This window comes from Triturus cristatus, chromosome 3_1 (genome assembly GCF_964204655.1).
Source record: "Triturus cristatus chromosome 3_1, aTriCri1.1, whole genome shotgun sequence".
Taxonomy (NCBI): domain Eukaryota; kingdom Metazoa; phylum Chordata; class Amphibia; order Caudata; family Salamandridae; genus Triturus; species Triturus cristatus.
The window spans coordinates 253045642-253066122 of record NC_140583.1 but is presented as its reverse complement, the minus strand read 5'-3'; the positions used below and the strand labels follow the sequence as shown (position 1 = coordinate 253066122).

The window sequence follows — 20481 nt, the reverse complement described above, 5'->3', positions numbered from 1 at the left end:
AGATACCCCTACTACAGAACTGGAGTTACAGGTAAGAAACTACTCCTTCTGTAGTAGGGGATCTCTGTGTATAGTCATAATCTATGAATAGAATGGCAAGCCCATCCCAACCAACAAACAGCGGTGGAGTAAAAACCGAACACCAACAAATTACTGTGCAAACAAATTCCTCAGCGAAGCCTGTCCAACCTGCGCATCTGCCCTAGCATCAGAGTCCAGGCAGTAATGCTTTGTAAACGTATGGACCCACTTCCAGGTGGCAGCCTTACAAATGTCAGCAATTGGAACATTCCTAAGCAAAGCTGTTGTCGCTGCTTTGCCCCTAGTCGAATGCGCTGTAGGCTTACCCCCTAACGTCTTATTAGCTTTCTGATAACAGAGCTGAATACAGGACACAATCCATCTGGAGATGGACTGTTTCGAGGTAGCTAGACCAGTTCTTACTGAACCATAATTTACAAACAGTTGATCCGACCTGCGGATGTCTTTTGTCTTATCTAGATAAAATTTCAACACTCTACGCACATCTAGCGAATGCAGAGACCTCTCCGCCGGAGAGGAGGGATGCTGAAAAAATGTAGGCAAAGTTATCATTTGATTTACATGGAAATCAGATATCACTTTAGGCAAAAACTTAGCATGAGTACGCATTACCACTTTAGAAGCATGGAATACAGTATACGGCTCATGACAACACAGAGCCTGAATCTCACTTACTCTCCTGGCCGATGTAATGGCCACAAGGAAGGCAGCCTTCCAGGACAAATGCTGCAGAGAAGCCTTATGAATAGGCTCAAAAGGTTCCCTCATTAATCTGGACAACACCACGTTCAATTCCCATGGTGGAGAAGGTCGTCTAACAGGGGGAAACACCTTACGCAAACCCTCCAAAAAATCTTTAATCACAGGGATTTGAAAAAATGAGCTTTGGGAAGGGCCCTTTCTATACGCAGTCAAAGCTGCGAGATGAACTTTAATAGACTGAAAATTAAGCCCAGATTGAGCTAACTGCAGCAGATAAGGCAAAATAACATCTTCTTTACAGGATGTAGGGTCAATGTCCTTTGCCGTGCACCATAAGCAGAATCTCTTCCACTTCTAGGCGTAAGAAGTCCTCGTAGACGGTCTCTTCGCCTCTTTCAGGATCTCCATACAGTCCTGAGGTAGGTTCAAGTGTCCATACTGTACTAGCTCAGGAGCCATGCTGCCAAACTCAAGGACGAGAGATTGGGGTGAACCATCTGTCCTCTGAATTTCGTGAGAAGGTCCGGCCGACACGGCAGGCGCCGGTGTGGCAGAACAGACCGGTGAAGAAGGTCGGTGAACCACCATTGCCTCGGCCACTCCGGAGCAATCAGGATCATCCTGGCCCTGGATTGCGACAGCTTGATCAGCACCGCCGGAATCAGGGGAATGGGTGGAAAGGCGTAGAGAAAGCTGTTGGACCAGCTGATCCACAGGGCATTCCCCAGTGTCCCTGGTTGGTAGTACCTGGACGCGAAGTCGCGGCATTTGCTGTTTTCTGCCGTAGCGAACAGATCGATATCCGGAGTGCCCCACTCTGCGAAGACGTCTCTTAGCACGTCGTCGTTTAGCACCCACTCGTGATTTTCTTGAACGAGCCTGCTGAGCGCATCGGCTTGGGCATTCTGCACTCCCGGCAAATGGGTTGCCGTGATCGTTAGGTTCCTGGCCACCAGCCAATATCAGATCGTCTGTGCCTCCCGAGACAGCGTGCGTGAACGGGAGCCCCTCTGCTTGTTGAGGTAATACATGGTAGTAGTATTGTCCGTCTGAACTAGCAGGGAGTTCGTCTTGAAGGAGGGATGGAACGCCTTCAGGGCCAAGTGTACTGCTCTGAGTTCCAAAAAGTTGATGTGGTAAGTCATCTCCGTCTGTGACCATATCCCCTGAATCTGAAGAGGGCCCGAATGCGCTCCCCAGCCCTGGAGAGACGCATCGGTCACTATGGTCTGGACCGGAATATCCTTGTGAAAGGGAGTCCCCTTGCAGACATTCTCTGAGGAGCACCACCATTTCAGAGACTGCAGAGCGTGTTGGGACAGATGAATCTTGTCCTCCCAACGCCCCCGCCTCTGGTGCCATAGATCCTCCAGACATTCCTGCAGAGGCCTCATATGCAGACGTGCATTGGGGGTGAGAAAGATGCAGGAAGCCATCGACCCCCAGTAAAGAGGACACCGTCCTCACTGTTAGAGAGTGGGCTGAGAGGAGGTGCAGGGCCTTCCAACGGATAGATAAGCGTCTCTCCTCCGAAGGACACACGCTTGCGCTCAAAGTATTGACTGAGGCCCCCAAGTACTGGAGACACTGCACAGGGATCGGCACTGACTTCGACATGTTGATGTGCAGTCCCAGGCGATGAAGCAAGGCAGCTGTCCTGTTGAAATGACACTGGGCTTCCTGGTACGTGGAAGCTTTGATCAGCCAATCGTCCAGGTATGGATACACAAACACTTTGTTCTTCCGCAAGTGTGCTGCCACCACTGCCATGCACTTGGAGAACGTCCTTGGTGCAGACTTCAGACCAAACGGGAGTACTTTATACTGGTAATGGTTGTTGCCTACCAGAAACCTCAGGAACTTGCGATGCTTTTGTGCGATCGGCACATGAAAGTAAGCGTCCTGCAGATCTATGGCGCACAGCCAGTCCCCTCGATGCAACTGAGGGTAAATATGATGCAGGGACAACATACAGAACTTTTCTCTGCGGATCCACTTGTTTGCTTGACGCAGATCTAGAATAGGCCTGAACTCGGTCTTGTCCTTTTTTCTGACGAGAAAGAACCTTGAGTAAAGACCTTTTCCTTTTTGCCTCAAAGGAACAGTTTCTATCGCCTTCTTCTTTAACAGAATGTCCGCCTCCTATTGGAGCTCTCGCACCATGTAGGGAGAGCGCACTGGTGGAATCTGTGGAGGCGGGCTGGTGAAACGAAGACTGTACCCATTGCAAACAATATTCAGCACCCACTTGTCCTGAGTTATTGTTCTCCACTCTGCCAGGTAGTATTGAATACTTCCCCCCACCGGAGCGGGTAACGGATGAGGGGGAAGTGACCTTTCAGGGCTTCGACCCGGCCGGGCCTTTGTTCCCCGACGAGGTTTGATGCTGGTCTCTGCCCCTCTGGCGCGTTTGAAAGGACTGCCTCGGGAACTGTTGTTGTTGCTGGTGTTGTTGTTGTTGACCAGACTGACGCCCTTGGCCGCGTTGTTTAGAATAATGCCTGCCATAGGAACGGAATGACCTCTTCTGTTCCTTGGGTCTTTCCAACCCCACGGCCTTCAGGGTTTCTGCTTCGGCCTTCATGCGGGCCATTTCGTCATCCACATGAGACCCGAACAACGTCGTGCCAGAGAAAGGCAAGTTAGCAATCTTTTGCTGCGCTTCAGGCTTTAGAGAGGTAAGCCTCAGCCAGGAATGTCTCCTCATGTGTACTCCATGACAGTACCCATGGGCCGCCAGCAACGATACATCCCCTGCTGCACTGATGATCTGGTTGGAGACCATCATGCCCTCATTCAACACCTCCTGGAAGTCCTCCCGTTTATCCCTAGGTAGGGAGGCAGCAAACTGTTGCAGGAAGTCCCAAAGCGATCGGTCATAGCGACCCAGCAGAGCGGAGGCGCTAGCAGCCTTCATAGTCGTGACCGACGTAGAGCACATTCTCCTCCCCAAGGAGTCCATCTTGCGACTCGCCTTATCCGGAGGAGCCGTGGAAGAGGGCGTCGTGGAGTGTTGTTTCCGAGCCGCAGCCACAATGACAGAGTCCGGGGGAGTCCACCCTGAGGAACGCCGGGTCCGAATCAGGGGCCCTGTACTTTTTCTGCAACCGTGAGGGAGCAGACTTCACCATGGCTGGTGTCATGAAGACCTCCATGGCTGGTTCCTCCAAACCTGGAACCAAAGGAAGGAGGGGGCGTGACAGGTGAGCCTTGTGCAATGTCTCAAATATCACAGAGGTAGTGGGAACCGGTACTGCCACTGAGATTCCCAATTTCGCCGCCCCCCCTCATCAGTACATCCTGGAAAGTGGCAATATCATCCACCGGCGAGATTCTAGTAGGCGGTGTTTCCGACAACGAGGGGGAAAGCCGTCCATTGCCAGAAGAGTCCGTATACCTCGTGCCTCTGGAACGAGATCTATATCTCCGTCGTCCATGCCTTGTGTGAGTGGACGATCTGTGTCTGCTCCGTGACCTCCGGCGAGATCGAGAGCGTGATCTCAGTCTGCGTGGGGCCTTAGGAATCACCGGTAGCCGAGGAGACGGCGGGAGCTGTGGCACCGGCGGTGGCGGAGGCGGCGTAGGTCGCTTAGGAGGAGGAGGAGGAGGAGGAGGCGGAGGAGGCGTAGGAGGCTTCTGAGGCAGCGGCTGAGGGAGAGGCTGCGGAGTTCCATCACTCCTTGCAGGAGAACCCGGACTAGCACTGTCCGGACTTCCGTCCACCCTTCTCTTCTTGGCGGGCCTATCCCGTGCTAAAGTAAACGAGGGGGAGTGCCCTCTTCTCCTAGATCCACGACTGGATATCGTAATCACCGAAGAAGTGTTACCCGATGTCCTCGACGTCGAACTGAGCGTCGACCTCGTACGGCTTCTCCTCGCCGTTGACCGCTAACGGCGTCCCCTCGACGTCGAACGGTGGCCCCTCGACGGCGATCTCCTTCGCCTCGACGGCGATCTGTGCCTCGACGGCGATCTCCTGCGCCTCAACGGCGATCTGTGCCTCGACGGCGATCTGTGCCTCGACGGCGATCTGTGCCTCGACGGCGATCTGTGCCTCGACGGCGATCTCCTTCGTCTCGACGGCATTCGCCGGTGTCTCGGCGTCGATGTCGTCGGCGTCGATCCATGAGCTGACGGCAAAGGAGACGAGCGGGTTCGCCTCGACGGCGAGCTGCGCAGTCTGTGGGGCTCGGTACGACGTCGATGGTGTGTCGACGTCGACTGTGAAATCCTCGACGGCGACCTAGTCCTAGGTCTCGCCGGCCCCTCTCTCGACGTCGAACGTCGAGAACGCCGAGATCCAGAGCCCTGGATCGAGGGCGAACACACCGGTGCTTTACCTCTCGCCGTCGACGACGTCGTCTTCGACGTCGAACGCGATCTACTAGCCGGTGTCGTTTCTGCTCCTTTTTCTGCCCGGAGGTCCCTCCAGTGGCTGAAGCATGGGCAGAGGAAGGGGAATGAGATCCTCCATGCCCCGAAGTCCAACCTGTTCTCTGCTTCTCCTGTCCCTGAAGGCGAATCTTCTCTCTGTCTCTCAGGGTCCTCTTGGAGAAGGTCTTGCAGATGTCACATGTAGCAGGGACATGTGAGGATGATAAGCAGAGCATACAGACATCATGTGGGTCCGTCTTGGCCATTTTCCTCCCACACTCAGGGCATTTATCAAATAAAGCCATGCTGAAAAGAGAGTCCAAACTGCACCAAGCAGCAGAGAAAGGCTCTAGACGTCGAATGAACAAACTTTTATCAAGAAAAAAACAATTTAGTCACAAAAACCACCCAAAAGGGTAGAGCTCAATGCTCCTGGGTCCTGCTAGCAGGAGCCGGAAAAAAGAACTGAAAGTAACTTGTTTTGGCTGTGCATCCTGGGATACCGGGGGTCTCTGGAGAGTTCCTTAAAGGCACGGTATCCTTTTAGCAGACACATAATGACAGCCTATAGGGCTTGTCTGTCCACCCCTTCCTCTCTATTGTTTAAAGGGATTTTGGTGAAGGGAGTGTGATACAATAAAGGAACATGTCAGATGTGAATAAAAATGACATTTAAACTTTATTTTGGCTTTTGTGTTCACTTCAGATGAAGTGCTGGCCAGTGCAGCCATATTGTTATTAGGCTGTATTATTTTGTCTGTCTCTTAAGTGTCTTTGCAGGTTTGCAAATGCAGGACAGCTTAAGAGATATTTTGATTACTCCGGGGTCCCCGCACATGGGCGGGACTATTCCTAGATTATGACTATACACAGAGATCCCCTACTACAGAAAGTGCAGTTTCAGTGTAGGTGGTATAAGGCAAAGCTCCATATCCCAAGGTTAGATTAACTCATAACATCCGCAAAAACACAATTAATGTCATTTCTACCCCCAGCCCAGGGGAAATCTAGATACTAGTAAAAATAACTGATAGAGGAGAATAAATAGGAAGTGGTGGGTCTCGTTCTCATGCTATATGGATTATGCTTCTGTTATCAGGCAGAAAGACTGTCAAATGAGGACATCTCCAAAATCAAAAAGTTCAACTTCTGTTGCTACATGTAGAAGAGGGAGATAAGCTTGGGGTGTGTGGGTCAATTTCTCTTTTCATGAACATGTTGGGCAAGGAGAGCCATCCCTAACGTGAAAAAAGGAAGAGGCTTATCTTCTTTCTTTGCGAATTATGTTTCTATTTTCAAGCATGAGGAGAGTGAAGATAGCAACCCCCATTGCTGTCAGAGACCACTTTAGACATTAAGTACTAAATATCATACACAGTTGATAATTGGAAAGTTGTTGTTGCACCGGACTTTGAGGTACTTCAAGCAGAGCGACATCAATCCATATAACCAATAAGCACCAAGGTGTAAATGCTACTCCTCTAGTTACTACTACACATACTTTGTATGCTTGAAGGGAACGTGAGGACTCGGATCAGGTTTATTATCATTTCCTGAATATTTTAGTTTTTGACACGTTTCAGCTTCGGCTTGCTTATGATGGCAGAGATAGCCTGTTGCAGTGAGGCCAACCCACAGATACTGTTATGTTTGCTACATCAGAGAGTGCACTATCAAAGGCTTCGCTTCCTCGATCAGCAAAAGGATAAGCTCTGACGATTAGTCAGTTGACACCAACTCAGATTCCTTCCTGTGATTAGTACTATCTGTGTGGCTTCTTGGTTTTAGATTTGCACATTGCTGACGTGTGTTTCAGTAGCTCCTTGCAATCTGTACACTTGTACAAAAGATTAACTGAGAAAGAAGCAGACTGGTGGACACATTTTCACCCAGATATCAGCTACTGATCGTGTCATCCGCAAACAGGCACTCTCTTTTGATTGCACTCCCAAAAAGACACAGAACATAGGCTGTCACATATATGTTCTCACTACAACATAAAACGTATTTAGATACTCGATCATTTAGACCTTCGATCTGAAGAAGACACTTAACTATCGCCAACAACTTGGTGCCAATCCGATCAAAATACTCACTGCCAATGTCGTTCATCAACTTGCACTCAGTCCCAAAAAAGCCCTTGCAGTACTTGTCAGTCAGATAGATCCTTGGAAAACACTCTAGTTTTCCTTTAAGATACTACACCAATAAAGGCACTTGTCTACACCAACACACATAATTAGAATCCTTTAGGCTAAGAGTATATGCTCATTCCCACGTCGACTTTCACTTTGGCTCAATATTGAATACAGTCCCTCACTCCAAAAGATATTCACTCTAGTTATCATTCCTAGACATGAACTCATTCCTCTGCAAACAGCCACTTATGCAATCGGTCACATGTGAGCACTGAATACTACGACGAAGACATTCATTTTGATTGACACCTACAGAGAGGAACTCACTCGCAAATAGATACTGAAATTAGATTTCATTTGGACAGGATACCACTTCTATAACACTCACTTGGACTTTCAACCAGCTGCACATGTTCTCATAAGACGTTTACTTCAGCCCTCACAGGTACACTGACGGGTGTTTTTGCTGTCACACACCAAGGTTTACTACTACTTTTAGGACGCTGGCTTAGATTGTTTACTCACTGACTTACACATGAATATTCACTATGGATGACACTTTTTAAACCTTCCTTCTATAGAGATGAAGATGTTGACTGAGAAGCGTCTTGACAGGCTCAGGGGTCTGACATACTAAATGAGTCTGTGAAGACAAAGTATGTGATTCTCAAAATAAAGAGGCTGTTTAGATCTTAAAACAGTAGTCACAATATGCTACAGGTGAGGAATTCATATATAATTGTATATAACCCCCAAAAAGAAATACTTCTTTACAGAGCTCACTGGAATATGGTCGAGTCCACCCTGACCTTTAGGAGTCAGGGACCACCTGATGATGAAGCATGCCACAACTACAGTGGGTGAGAGTTGTATATAAAAAAGGTTTTTCCTTTTCCCACCTCTGAGTGCGGTGAAGTATATGTGCAGTTCTATCTCCTTACTACATTGCCACCTAGAGAGGAGGATACCATTTAGGTATTTGTTCTACAAGACACCGCCAACTAGCGGAAAGGAAAAAAGCTGCAGTTTTGTTATTAAAGATTTTTATTGAGGTGTAACTGCATTTTTCCCTTCAAACCCTAGAGACATTACAACTTGTGCATGAGCGTACATAGCAGTAAATAACATGTGGCACAATATCAGTCGGGTGGATGCTGAAATCCAAACTGTCTGATATCCACATTAAATTGACCCATCAAACTTATGATTAGGCCCGACCGAAATTTCCGATATGCAGGCGTAATTTTTATTAAGATTATGTTATTACACCATGTAGCATAATTATGCGCCATTGCAAGTGCATATGAACAACATAAATGACCAGAAGGAGGGCAGCTACTGTTTGAGGTGCTTTTGTTTTCTGCGCTATTTGTTTTAGAGCAAAATGCATCCTTGGACCAGAAATAGTTGTGAGGTCACATTTCCTGCTAAAATATAGAGCACAATCCAGTTTTGCATTTCTCATAATTATGTGTAAATTCTCATTTTCCCAAAATTCTGTATAATTACACAAATGCAAATTATATGCCTTTGGCATACCCCTACTTATAAGGTATTTCACAAAAGCTTTCACGCAGAGCTCGACAACAGGTTCTGAATCCATAACACATTAGTAGTGCATGGAGTGCTGCCAGCAATGTGAAGGAAGATTCTGCATATTTCTTGAAAAGTCTTGTGGACCCATGCCCTGAGCCCCGCTGTCATGAAGAATGAGTCAGGAAACATGTCACCGAAATCTGGGATCTCCCCAGCAACACGGCACCAGATCTCCTCTTCCTCACGGAAACCTGGCTCAACCCAGTGTCGGCTCCAGAAATTGTTGTGGTCATCAAGGCAGGCTACAAGGTTGCACGCCAAGGGCCCGATTCATCAAACTAACTTAAACAAAATCTTAAACTTACTACCATTTTGGTATTCACAGAAGGCACTTACTCATTTTGGTATTCACAGAAGGCACTTACTCATTTTGGTATTCACAGAATGAAGTTACTCATTTTGGTATTCGCAGAATGAATATACTCATCGTAACTTTATGTCCGCACTCGGGCCGGAATTTACGACCCGGTGGCGGAGATTCCGGCCCAATGGCAGAATCTCCGCCTCCGGCACAGAAACTCCGCTTCCGGGCCGGAATATCTGCATTTTGGCCGTTTGAGCACTACCTCAATGCTAAACACCTGTCCAAGTGCCTATCACCCCCCATGATGCATCAGCTTACACACAGCAGCCAATCCCAGCCCTGCAGCACATATGAAAGCAGAGCAGACACACAGAAGCACTTTCAACATGTCGCTGAATGTATTTGTTGCTCTGCCCCTTGAAATGTGGCAAGAAGACTTGAGGAGAAGAGAGAGGATCTTCAGACAGAGGGTCAACATATATGGGATTTTCACCCAAGATGTAAGGGCCAGATACCGCTTCCCTCCAGAACTCATCTTGGAGATGGTATGTGATTGGGAGGAGGAACTTGACTCTGCTACCTGCTGCTCCCATGCCATTCCAGCCTATCTTGGTCCTTTCTGCTCTCCATTTGTTTGTGACAGGGTCATTCCAAAGGGTCACCAGTGATGTTGAGGGCATCTCCCAGGCTAGCCAGTCGCGGTGCTTGCATCAGGTACTGAGCTGCATCAATTCTAGAGCCCACCTTCACATAGGAATGTCCCATACACTGGCCAGCAGACAAAGGGCAGCTAGGGATTTTTTTCTTATCTCCCGCTTCCCAAGTGTGCTGGGTGCAATTGACTGCCACCACACCGCATTGCACACATTTACTGCAACACACACTGATGGTATTCCATCAATGTGAGGCTGTCTGTGATGCCAGTGGGAGATTCATAGATGTGCATGCAGCGTTTCCAGGCAGTACCCAAGACAGCTTTCTATTTCGCATGTCACCTCTTGCCCGGCGTATGGCTACGGGAGAATTTGGCAACATGTGGTTACTGGGTAAGTACCAAGCACTAAAAAAAGAGTGATGTGTGCTTATGAAAGGGCTCATTTACAAGCCCCATGCGCTGCCGGTACGTCACTTTCTCACATATGAAAAGTGACGCACTGGTGGCGCAAGGGGCCTGTCAAGAAGCCCAGTAATGAATGAATGCCACCTCATATCAACAACCATTCTACAATAAGAATCACCCAGCCACATACACGGTAACAACAGACACTGCATGTACTATGTTAAGATCATGTTCTGTTCAAATTTCAGATGGAAATGTAACCTATTGCCCTATCTTCCCTCCTCAGGTAATGCTGGGTATGCACTCTTCCCTCAACACCTTACACCTTACAGATATCCAACCACTGTACCTCAGCGTAGGTACAATCGGGCACACATACGAACTCGAGCCATCATAGAGCGCACTTTTGGTCTGTTGAAGTCGTGTTTCAGATGTCTCAGCCGTACAGGGGGTGTGCTGACGTACTCCCCTGAAGTTGTGTGCAAGATCATTATGGCCTGTTGTGTCTTGCACAATATAGCTTTAACGCATGGCTTACACATACCTCTTGAACCTCGGCTAGCTCTGAATCCGGGCAAGCGGGCCATTGCACATAACCGAGGTCAGGGTATGCAAGCCCGTGATCAGCTGGTTGCCACGTTTTTCATGTGAGCAACCTGTTGTGTCATGGAAAAAATGTGGTTTGCTGTCTGTTGTCAACGATGAAAAATGGATATTTACGACTCTGTCCAAAAACTCCATCCTGAGATTACTTTGAAAACCACACTAACTGTATGTCAACCACAACTGTTGACATGAGTCAAAAGATTGACCGTGCATCAGGTCATGTGCCAATTTCAGCAATCAGTGTAGTGGATTTTCCAAGGATTCTATTGACTCTGAGGATGAGATGAAGCAAAACCAAAGGGGATGATGGATGGGGTGTTGAACATTCCAAGCACTCACCCGAGTCAACTGATCTGGGTTTAATCCATTATCATTCTTTAGCTCACTCCGCCACCCCAGTTCAGACATGGCCATATGCAAATCAGTCTGACCCTGTGCCTCACTGGAACAGTCCAGCCCGAACTGCCAAGCCATGTCTTCCCTGGACCGGAAACAAGCAACCTGGGACCGGTTTCGGGTTCATAACTCTCATCAGCCAGGCTATCTTGAATCCAGTGGCAAAGTGAGCAATGGACTCACCTCTGGGCATACCCTGCCAACTTAGGGCGAACAAAGCAAAACCAAAGGGCTGGACTGTACACCTGAGGCACAGGGTCAAGACTGATTTGCATATGGCTGTGTTCAAACTGGAACGGCATGGTGAGCAAAAAAATGATGGATTTAGGCCCAGATCTCTGTACTGGGGTGAATGTATGACATTGTTCTGCATTCTGTCCATCAACTGTTGTTTTTGCATCTGAGGATGAGATGTACATGTTCTGAGAGACTCTCCCGTACCGTTTGACAATGGGTGTCTGTATCTAAAAAGTGAAAACTATAGCATGTTTGATTTTTGGCCCCCAGATGATTTTCATACACCAATAATGTTGGGCCCACAGCGTGAGTGATGTTGTTGTTCCTGAATCTGCCACTAAGTGTCTGGGATGCACAGCACTGCTACCCCCTAATACACTGTAACACAACAGACAACACTTGTGTTGATCACTAAATGTACCATAATGCAATGCAGTTGAAACGTAAACTGGGGTGTGATGTTGTGCCAGCCCACCCCCTCCTTGTCCCAGCCCAAATCTCATAACATGATCTGGGTCTGATCTCCCTTTTGTTTCATGTCTATGAATTAATCTTACACTGTTATTTCAGGTTTCTCTGCTACAGAATACCAGGATGGCAGTGGATTTCTTCTGTAATTGTGGATGAATCAGAATGAACACAAAATGGCTGACAACTACTTCCTGTGAAGTTTTTCCTGTCTCCCACTACCTGTCTGTCGCTTCCTGGTCGATTTTGCACATTTCGGCACAGTAGCGTACTCTGCGCATGCGTAGAGTACTCCGCGCATGCGCCGTACTCTGCATATGCGCAGAATACTCTGCCCATGCGCAGAGTATTCTAAGTATGCGGAAAGTACGTTTTCGGGCCATAAACTCTGAAAAATGACCGGAACCCATAATTTCATAAAGGAAATGACATACAGGAAGTGGGAGACAGGAAATACATCACAAGAAGTTGTTGACAGCCATTTTGTGTTTATTCTGAGTCATCCTCTCTCACAGATCAGATCATATGCCATCCTGCTGCTCTCATCAACCTTATTACCCCCAAAATTGCTGAGGGTTATGAAAAGAAAGCACCCCCTTTCAGTGAAAAAGAATTAGACATCCTAGCTGAGGGGGTGATACAGAAATATCTTCAGATATATGGGGGGCCAGAGGAACAGCTGAGCAATGCAGCGCGGGCCAGATTATGGGCCAGAACTGGTGACCGCTGCAGTACAGTGGGCGTTCACACCAGAACGCGAGGGCATGCCGCAAGCGCTGGGAGGACCTGAAACGCTGGGCCCGGATCAAGGCTGAAGAGCTACTGGGCCAGTCTTCCCATCACCATGTGCATCGTCCTCGCCTTTCGCCACTGTACAGGAGGGTCCTGCGTGCAGCTCTTCCGACTCTCCATGCTCAGCTGGAGGAGCAAGAGCAGCAGAGACCTGGTAAGTGCATTATATGCAAAATGTGTCTGGAAGTATGAAGCGAGTGCAGACAGAGCTGTACCATTCTGTATCCTATGCCTCCAGTTACCTATTCTGTGTCTATGCAGCAGTCATCATGAAGCAAAAAGCTCACTGTAGCGCATTAGCTGTACACGACAGAGTGCATCCTGGGAGTTGTAGTGTCATCATGAAAACTGGGAATTTGAGACACACAGTTGCATTACTAACGCAATTGCACTGCCAGCACCACTAACAGTGAACCAACGGAATCATAACTGATGTGTGCATTGGATGAGGAATGGTACAGACACTGTCCAGTGTGTGTATGTGAGGCCAATGGGAATTGGATGCTGTAACTAACATTGCTCTTGGTGACTTTGGGTTCTGATTGAGACAGATCATCATGTGCCATGGAGTCAAGACAGACTTTGAGACCCTTGCCACACTCATAAGTGTTTCAAATGTTTCCAAGTTTGTCCACAGACACACGTCTTACCCCCAGAAGCTTGTATGCCATTTTCCATGTACAGGTAGCTGTAACAACGAGCAACTACTGTTCACCAGTGCACAGCACTACCTGATCAGCCCCCAAAGCCAATATGTGGCACTGGATTGTCAGCTTTTGTGAGAGGATATCAAAAGCTTAGACTCACAACTTAGCAAACCTAATTGGCCAGACCTTATATGAATGTGTCACCCCCAATCGGCCTTTGTGTTGTCCTATCCAATGCTACACAGCAGATAACATTTGTCCAGACGTGAAAGTGCAGACACTCCATATCACAGGCCCTTTCCAATTTCATCTGGGCTCTCTCTGATCTCCTTTTGTGGACTGGGTAGTGGAACCTGCTCATGTAGCAGTGACAGGACACTCAGGTCACAATAATGCCATAGCTGAGGGTTGGCAGTACAGACGTGCAAACCACCAATAATCTTGTGAGATGTCCATGTCAGACTCAAATCAGGAGATGACAGTGAACATGCACGTAATTGAAGCTCATAAACACTGATAACTCTATAGTGTGATCAGAGAAGAACGAAGTCTGACCTTGGCTCATCTTGATAATGTCTTGTCCTGACGTGTACACCAACTACATAATGATTTGTCTCACATTTCAGTAGAATCAGCAGGCCAAGAGGACCGGGTTCGGAGCAGGACATCTGTGGTGCGCCGGCGGCTACGACCTCTTTCCAGTACTGAGGAAGAGGACGATGAGGCGGAACCCTCAACATCAGGAGGCATGGGGATTGCGCCCACCCGGACTGACCAGGAAGACAACTCTGGTGCTATGGACCGAAAGGAGCCTAAGGACAGTAAGGGGGGGTGAGGGGGGGGGGGGATGAACTGGACACCTCTGGCCGGGGGGGGGGGGGGGGGGAGGGCTGGGGGTTGGGGTGTTTTGGGGCCACTCTCCCACGGACCATTCACCTGTGAGTTTTGCTGCGGTGTCCCCGGGGCAGGCCACTAAGCAACCTGGGCCTTCCATCAGCCCCTCCCTAACTCCAGAGGACCCCATTTCATCGGGGCCTCCAGCTGCATCCCCTACAATCTGTCCCCCTCATCATAGCTGCCAGGTCGACACCGCCATTCGCTCCGAACCAGAGGCACCACCCCCCCCACGTGCAACCCAAAACCCTCCCTGTGTTGTTCCGTCTGTGGCTGTACCAGATGTCTTGATGTGGGCATGTGAAGGTCAGCCAGACATGTCCTCCTGCATATTGCTGCAATTGTGTCTAGAGGTGCGCATGATGCGAGAGGAAATTGCACAAGCTCTGGCCACCCTCACTGCCAGTTTCAATTCCATTAGTGCAGCCATGTCCTCTGTTGTGTCCCAACATCCCTCCCACACTCAATGTCTCCCCCTGTCTGTTGCCCCACACTCTTTCTCCCTCTACTCCTCATGTGTCCCACCCTGTGTGTGCCTGTTCATGCATCGGCCAGCCAGGAGCACGCATCAGTCGCAGATGATCTGGACATTGTGGTACTGGAGGATGACCAGAAGGACACGTGAACTGTTGGACAGATTTTTCTTTGTGGACTACGATTTACTTTTCCCCTTGTAAATAGACTGGTTTCCCTGACGCTCCCTGACATGTTATATTTACGTTGCCCCATCCCAATCCAAGTTCCCTTCTCCTTCTGCAGAAAGGACATCATTTGTTTTCCTTTCTCCTTTCCAGACGGACTGTTGTTGTTTTTCTAACCCCACATATTTTTTACATTAAACTTATTTCGATTCATACTTTCTCTATCTTGTTTGGCTTCATTGTGAATGTCTTGTATAAAATATGCCCAAGTATTTTGGTAGTCATCTGCTCTGCACATGAGGGCTTGCTGCAATGACGGGGTTACACTTGTACATGTGTCACACACACATACATACATCCTCTCATCTCATCTCTACGCCAACTGACTTGGTGAACATTAGCCTATCAGGGCATGATATGCAACAGTTTTCTCACTTGGGAACAGATTTCTTTTTTTATTTACACATATTCACACTGGTCAAAAAGTTCCTGGGATGTGATCAAATGGGATCGTGCTTGTGACTTCGCAATTTGGGGGGTGATGATCTCTGTGAGGGATTAAGTCTGGGTTGACGCAGAGGTGCAGGTTGGTCTCGTGCATGTGCCTGTACAGGGTGAAGTTCATGTTCAGAGACGGATTGAGTCTGTACACTTGGTGTATGTGCATGGACAGGGGGTTGTTGTGCATGTGGTGGTAGTGCGTGTTCAGGGGGTGGTGGTGGATGTGCAGGTGGGAGGAGTGCCTGGATGGGGGGCGGTGGTGGGTGTGTACCCTTGCTGTGGTCCTGTGCAGTTTGTGGTACAGGTGCGTGGGTGTGATGTGCTGCAGGGAGATGTGGGGCTCCCCTCCCTGCGTTGACCGTGAAGGGAGACTTTGGATCACTTGCATCATGCCGTCCATCATCTTCATGGCCAAGGCATGGTGTCTTAAACTCTCTTCCCTCTGCAAAGATATTAGGTCTCTGATATTCTTGGACATGTCTTGCCAAGTTCTATCCAACCTATCCAAAACATGGGTCTGTCTGTCCACCACCTGAGGGAATTGGCGTAGGGCCTCAGACATGTCTGACATGTCTGACAGGGTGGGCCGTATGGCACAAATGTCCTGCCTCATATCTGTCTGCTGTTTGAAGAAGTCCTGCTCCCACATTGGCCACCATGGCCATGTGCAGGCCCTCTCTGCAGGGGTCGGCCATTGATGAGATCGCCAGGTCCAACAGCAGGGGAGGTGTTGGCATGTGGAAGCCTGTGGACAGGAGAATGGTGCCCAGGGGATACCTGTACCACAACAGGGTTGGTACTTCCCTCAGATGGTGAAGAGAATGCCTGGGATACACTGTATGGGGAGGAGTGTGTAGGGGAACCACCATGTCTGTCCCGGATGTGAGGGCTGTGAGAGAGTGAGGTCCGTGTTGGGGTGTGGGTGAGCTGTGGCTGGTTATCTCCATGCTGTGGACAGGCAATCTTTTTCATTGGAGGAGGCTGAAACAATTTGCTGGGGAGAGGGTGTGAGGCCTTGTTAAATGTGGGCGATGTGGGAAAATTACTGTCCATGTTCTTAATTCCTCTGAGGGGATGAACAGACAGTCACTGTCGGCCGATACTTCATTCTCCTCAGATACTTCATTCTCCTCAGGTACTTCCTCCTCCTCCTCCTCTTGTGCAGTACTTGCAGCTGACATCACTTCCTGGAGGAGCCGTGGATTTTCACCTCTGATTGCCCGTCGCTCAATACTGGTGGAAGGTCCATCCTCCTCATCGTCATTATCACCTGGAACACAGAGGTTGCAACAGGATAAGTAATTGACCTAGTATGAGATGTCGTGCAACACAAACGTGGGTTCTACTGTACCTTGAATCAACAGATGACGCACATGTGACCTGGTTTGGGTACCCCTACAAGTGACAGCTCACACAATAGCACTGGGGGGTAAAACGGAGATGTACACTGAAAAAGCAAACTTACCAGCTCTATCCACAGCTTTGTGTCCTTTTGCTATCCCCCCGAATGTCAACTGCTGAACCATGCTCCTCACAGGTTTTGTAGACGAAACGGTCCCCGATCCAGCAGCTGTAGAGGGAAGTGACACCAATGTCAATCATCTGCATTACCAATTTACAAACAGGCACATGTGACACCTCTGATATGGATGAAACTTTGTCAACAACAACTGCAGGTTCTATGCAGAAGGGGATTTTGATGTTTGTCATGGCTTTGATAGGGAAACACTTCACACCACATTTACCTGATGTACATGTGCGAGAGGGTTTCACTGCTGCAGCCAGGATGTCATGCATTCCCCAGGATGGTGTTCTACGCTGCACTTGTGTCATCCTGTCAGCAGCTGTGATGAGAGATACATTTCCAGTTCAGTACACCAGATAGTAGCTATGAGCTAACATGTATATGTCATTCTCAATGACCATTGATAGTTTATTCCTGGACAATGTGCAGCATGTTTACCTCATGGACTTTACATGTGGGACCCAGCTCACATGCAGCAATTGGCAGCTGTTACCTTCACACCGCACTGACATCAATGAGATGACACATCAACAGACAAACGTATATGAGAAGGTTACTGATACAGGAAGGAAGGGGAGAAATGATCAAGACGCCGCCGCATTACATTGATTACACCTTCACCGTTAAGACTAATATATCTCCTGAGTATGAAGTCTGTTGACAAGTTGAAAAGAGTGTACATCCACAGGCTGACCAGTTTCGCATTTGCACATCAGTTCAAACATTGCATTGCAGAGTTCATATGTGAGATGTGCAATAGTCAGGTACCTTTTGTGTGTCATTTGTGCTTCCCTACCAATTGAGTCACAAAGCTCATTTTGGATTGAGAGATCACACATTTGTTACGTTCATTCTTTGAGAGTCCTCTGTTCCCATTATACATTTCCTAAATCATGGTAGAACTATGCTGACAATGGATGATTTCTTGTACAGCAGACATCCTTACCTCATATATCATACACTCACTTATATAGGTGGATACAGTAGAAGAGGAGGCAAGCAGAGTGCAACATTTGACTAAGATACCACATTGTGGGTAAGTTGCGAAGCTTTAATGGTTGACGCCTACACTGGATTTGGTTCGGGCCTTTCAGCCAAGAGATTTTGAAATGTGAGTTCCTGAAGATTCACCTTGGCAGCCCATACATCCGTCACAAACATACAGAACTGGCATCAGCGTGAGCATCATCCACACCAATTTCAAATTGTTTTGTCATTTGAAATTCTACTAGGGAGTTTTCATATAATTGAATTACGATCCAGTTGTGTCTAGTACACTTCATGTGACACTATATACTATTTTAATGTCCATTCTACACTCACGTGTCATATGTTTTGTGACATCCTTTCACTAGCCACCATGGTGTGATCTGGTATATGATTCAATGCCATATGTAGGCATATTGTGATGCAGGACAACAGTTATGTGAAACACATACAACATACAGCGGAGATTAAAGGCACATTCATGGGTATGGTCATTCAGGTTCATTGTTCCTGGGTTTACTTACCATGGCCCCGCACTTGCCCAGTGTGTGGTCCCCGACCAGATGTCACAGCCAACCTTGTAGGAGAAGTCAATGTGTGTTTTGGACTCTGGGAAGACATCATTGGACCTACAATGACAAGTGTGTTTGCAACTTTACATTTCGGCTGCCACATGTGATGCACTCAATTTGAGGCACAAAGGATGAGCACAAGCAGTGTCGGCCCTACCATTGCAGAAGTGTCTACCACAAATTATCATGAGTGATCCCACATTCAACTTATTATGGCCCCACTGCCTAGTAGCAACGTCTATCAAATTCACACAACAAAACTTCCTGAAGTAATGTCCACTATCATGTTTTGTTAATGGACCAAAAGACATACCATACAATTATGACATCTATGACCAGCTGGTTGGACTAGACAAATTCATGAATAGAAAACAAACATTCTAAGTTGGACAGTGGGCGCATTCTCAATCCTGATATTTGAATCTCTCTTCTTATTCATCATTTTCATATTTGTTCTCATTGGATTTTTTGATTTAGTCTACAAAAATAATTGCAATCTAGAGGTGGAAACATTCAGACTTGCTCAAGCCCTCAATTCTACGATCGACTTCCCAGTCCTGGAACTGTTGGCGGAATACATGTACTGTTCATAAAACACAATGATATGATGAGCCTAGATATGTTATATTTTGGATTTCCCTATTCACAGATATAATTTGCTAAAGGTAAATGTCCTTTGAGAATTCCAATAGTTGTAAGGCTAGTTTTTCCTCTCCAGTTGCCTTTGAGATGCAGACACTCTGGGCCTCATTTATGAAAAGTGACGCATTGCTGCGAGAAAACAACGGTGCGTCACTTTTCATTGCGCCCTACTTGCGACACCAAAGATGCATCATATTTACAGTATGACACATCATGGCGCAAGGAGTTACAAATACGTCAGTATTTCTGACGTATCTGTAGGCACAAAAATGACGCATTGCTGGAGTGTGTCACAAAAGTGACGCAACTCCAGCAGTAGGTCATTATACATGGGCAAGTCCCATGTTAAATGTGCCTGCGTCCGTCTTACGCCTGCCATAAGATATTGACGCATTTGCATCCTAGAAGTGGCGCAGTGAAATCTCATAGATTTCACTGCGTCACTTCTACAACCCTTTCTTGCGTCGGAAGGCCTCCCCTACATACATTATACCTGGCGCAGGGATAATGTGGCGCGGGGGTTTACAAAGTGACGCATCTACCTAGATGCGTCACTTTGTAAATATGACGCAACATGGCACATTTTTTACACTGTTGGTGCGTCACAAAAAGTGAGGCACCGGCGGCATAAAAGTGACGCAAGGCCTCATAAATAAGGCCCTATGTATCTTCCTCTATTGTCTGCTGCGCCTAGGTATGCATTTTAACTATCTCCTGACAAGTTTGACTTACCAGTTAGTGAGGGTTGTCTGCGTTGCTCTGGATGATGATTCCTCCCAGAAGACGCAGGGACCTCTACTACAGTGGTTCTCTGTGCTCTGGCTGAATGTGTCAATGGGTGAGAAGAGAGAAAAATCAACACATGGAAAATGTACATGTGTAACTTGTCAGACATTTCCTCATATCTTCTGCATGCTAACAGTATTGTGAAGTACTGCCACGGCCGGTACAGGTAGGAGCAGTAGGGTGTTGGTGATGTGATGGCATGGCAGGGTGGGAATTAAACAATGGGATATGGGAATGAAATATTTTGAAATAAGGATTCTCTCACCTTCTGTTTTGTGATTTTGGCAGGCCCAAGGTGAGTTGTTTTTAGGATATTTTGTAGTTATTTTCTCTATTCCGTTGTCTGTTGATTTGCCTCTGCACCGCAGCTCCACCCCCTTACATTCTTGACTGACCTAGCCACGTCTGGATAAGTGGAAGGGGCACTTTGACAATTGCTACTTAACAGTGTTAGGTCTATATGGCATCAGTACTGGGCCTTTGAATTTAATGGTGTGAAAGGGATTTAGCATTTCTAATACAAAGGATTCTGGGACTTGTGGTGCAACATACAGAGGGAAACAGTTGGGCC

At 47.7% G+C, this 20481-nt stretch overlaps 2 protein-coding genes across 3 annotated transcripts in view; both read right to left on the bottom strand.

Moving 5' to 3' along the window:
• PPCDC (phosphopantothenoylcysteine decarboxylase) overlaps positions 1 to 20481 on the bottom strand; it is a 310731-nt gene that overhangs the window by 61771 nt on the left and 228479 nt on the right. The window lies entirely within an intron of this gene.
• LOC146860051 (uncharacterized) lies at positions 15365 to 19869 on the bottom strand. The gene is made up of 5 exons (XM_085643821.1): positions 19857 to 19869; positions 18435 to 18539; positions 17144 to 17242; positions 16864 to 16968; positions 15365 to 16668 (listed from the first exon to the last, which is right to left on the bottom strand). The coding sequence occupies exons 2-5, from the start codon at positions 18532 to 18534 to the stop codon at positions 16367 to 16369; spliced, it is 606 nt and encodes a 201-aa protein (XP_085499947.1). The 5' UTR covers positions 18535 to 18539; positions 19857 to 19869; the 3' UTR covers positions 15365 to 16366.

What these genes read in the sequence shown, in the direction of transcription:
- LOC146860051 (XM_085643821.1), bottom strand. Translation starts at nt 18,534, where the DNA reads ATGATGTCTTCCCAGAGTCCAAAACACACATTGACTTCTCCTACAAGG. An exon ending in TGGGCAAGTGCGGGGCCATG is followed by an intron (nt 17,243 to 18,434) that starts GTAAGTAAACCC and finishes CTCTCATCACAG; the next exon opens with CTGCTGACAGGATGACACAA. An exon ending in CAAAGCTGTGGATAGAGCTG is followed by an intron (nt 16,669 to 16,863) that starts GTAAGTTTGCTT and finishes TCTGTGTTCCAG; the next exon opens with GTGATAATGACGATGAGGAG.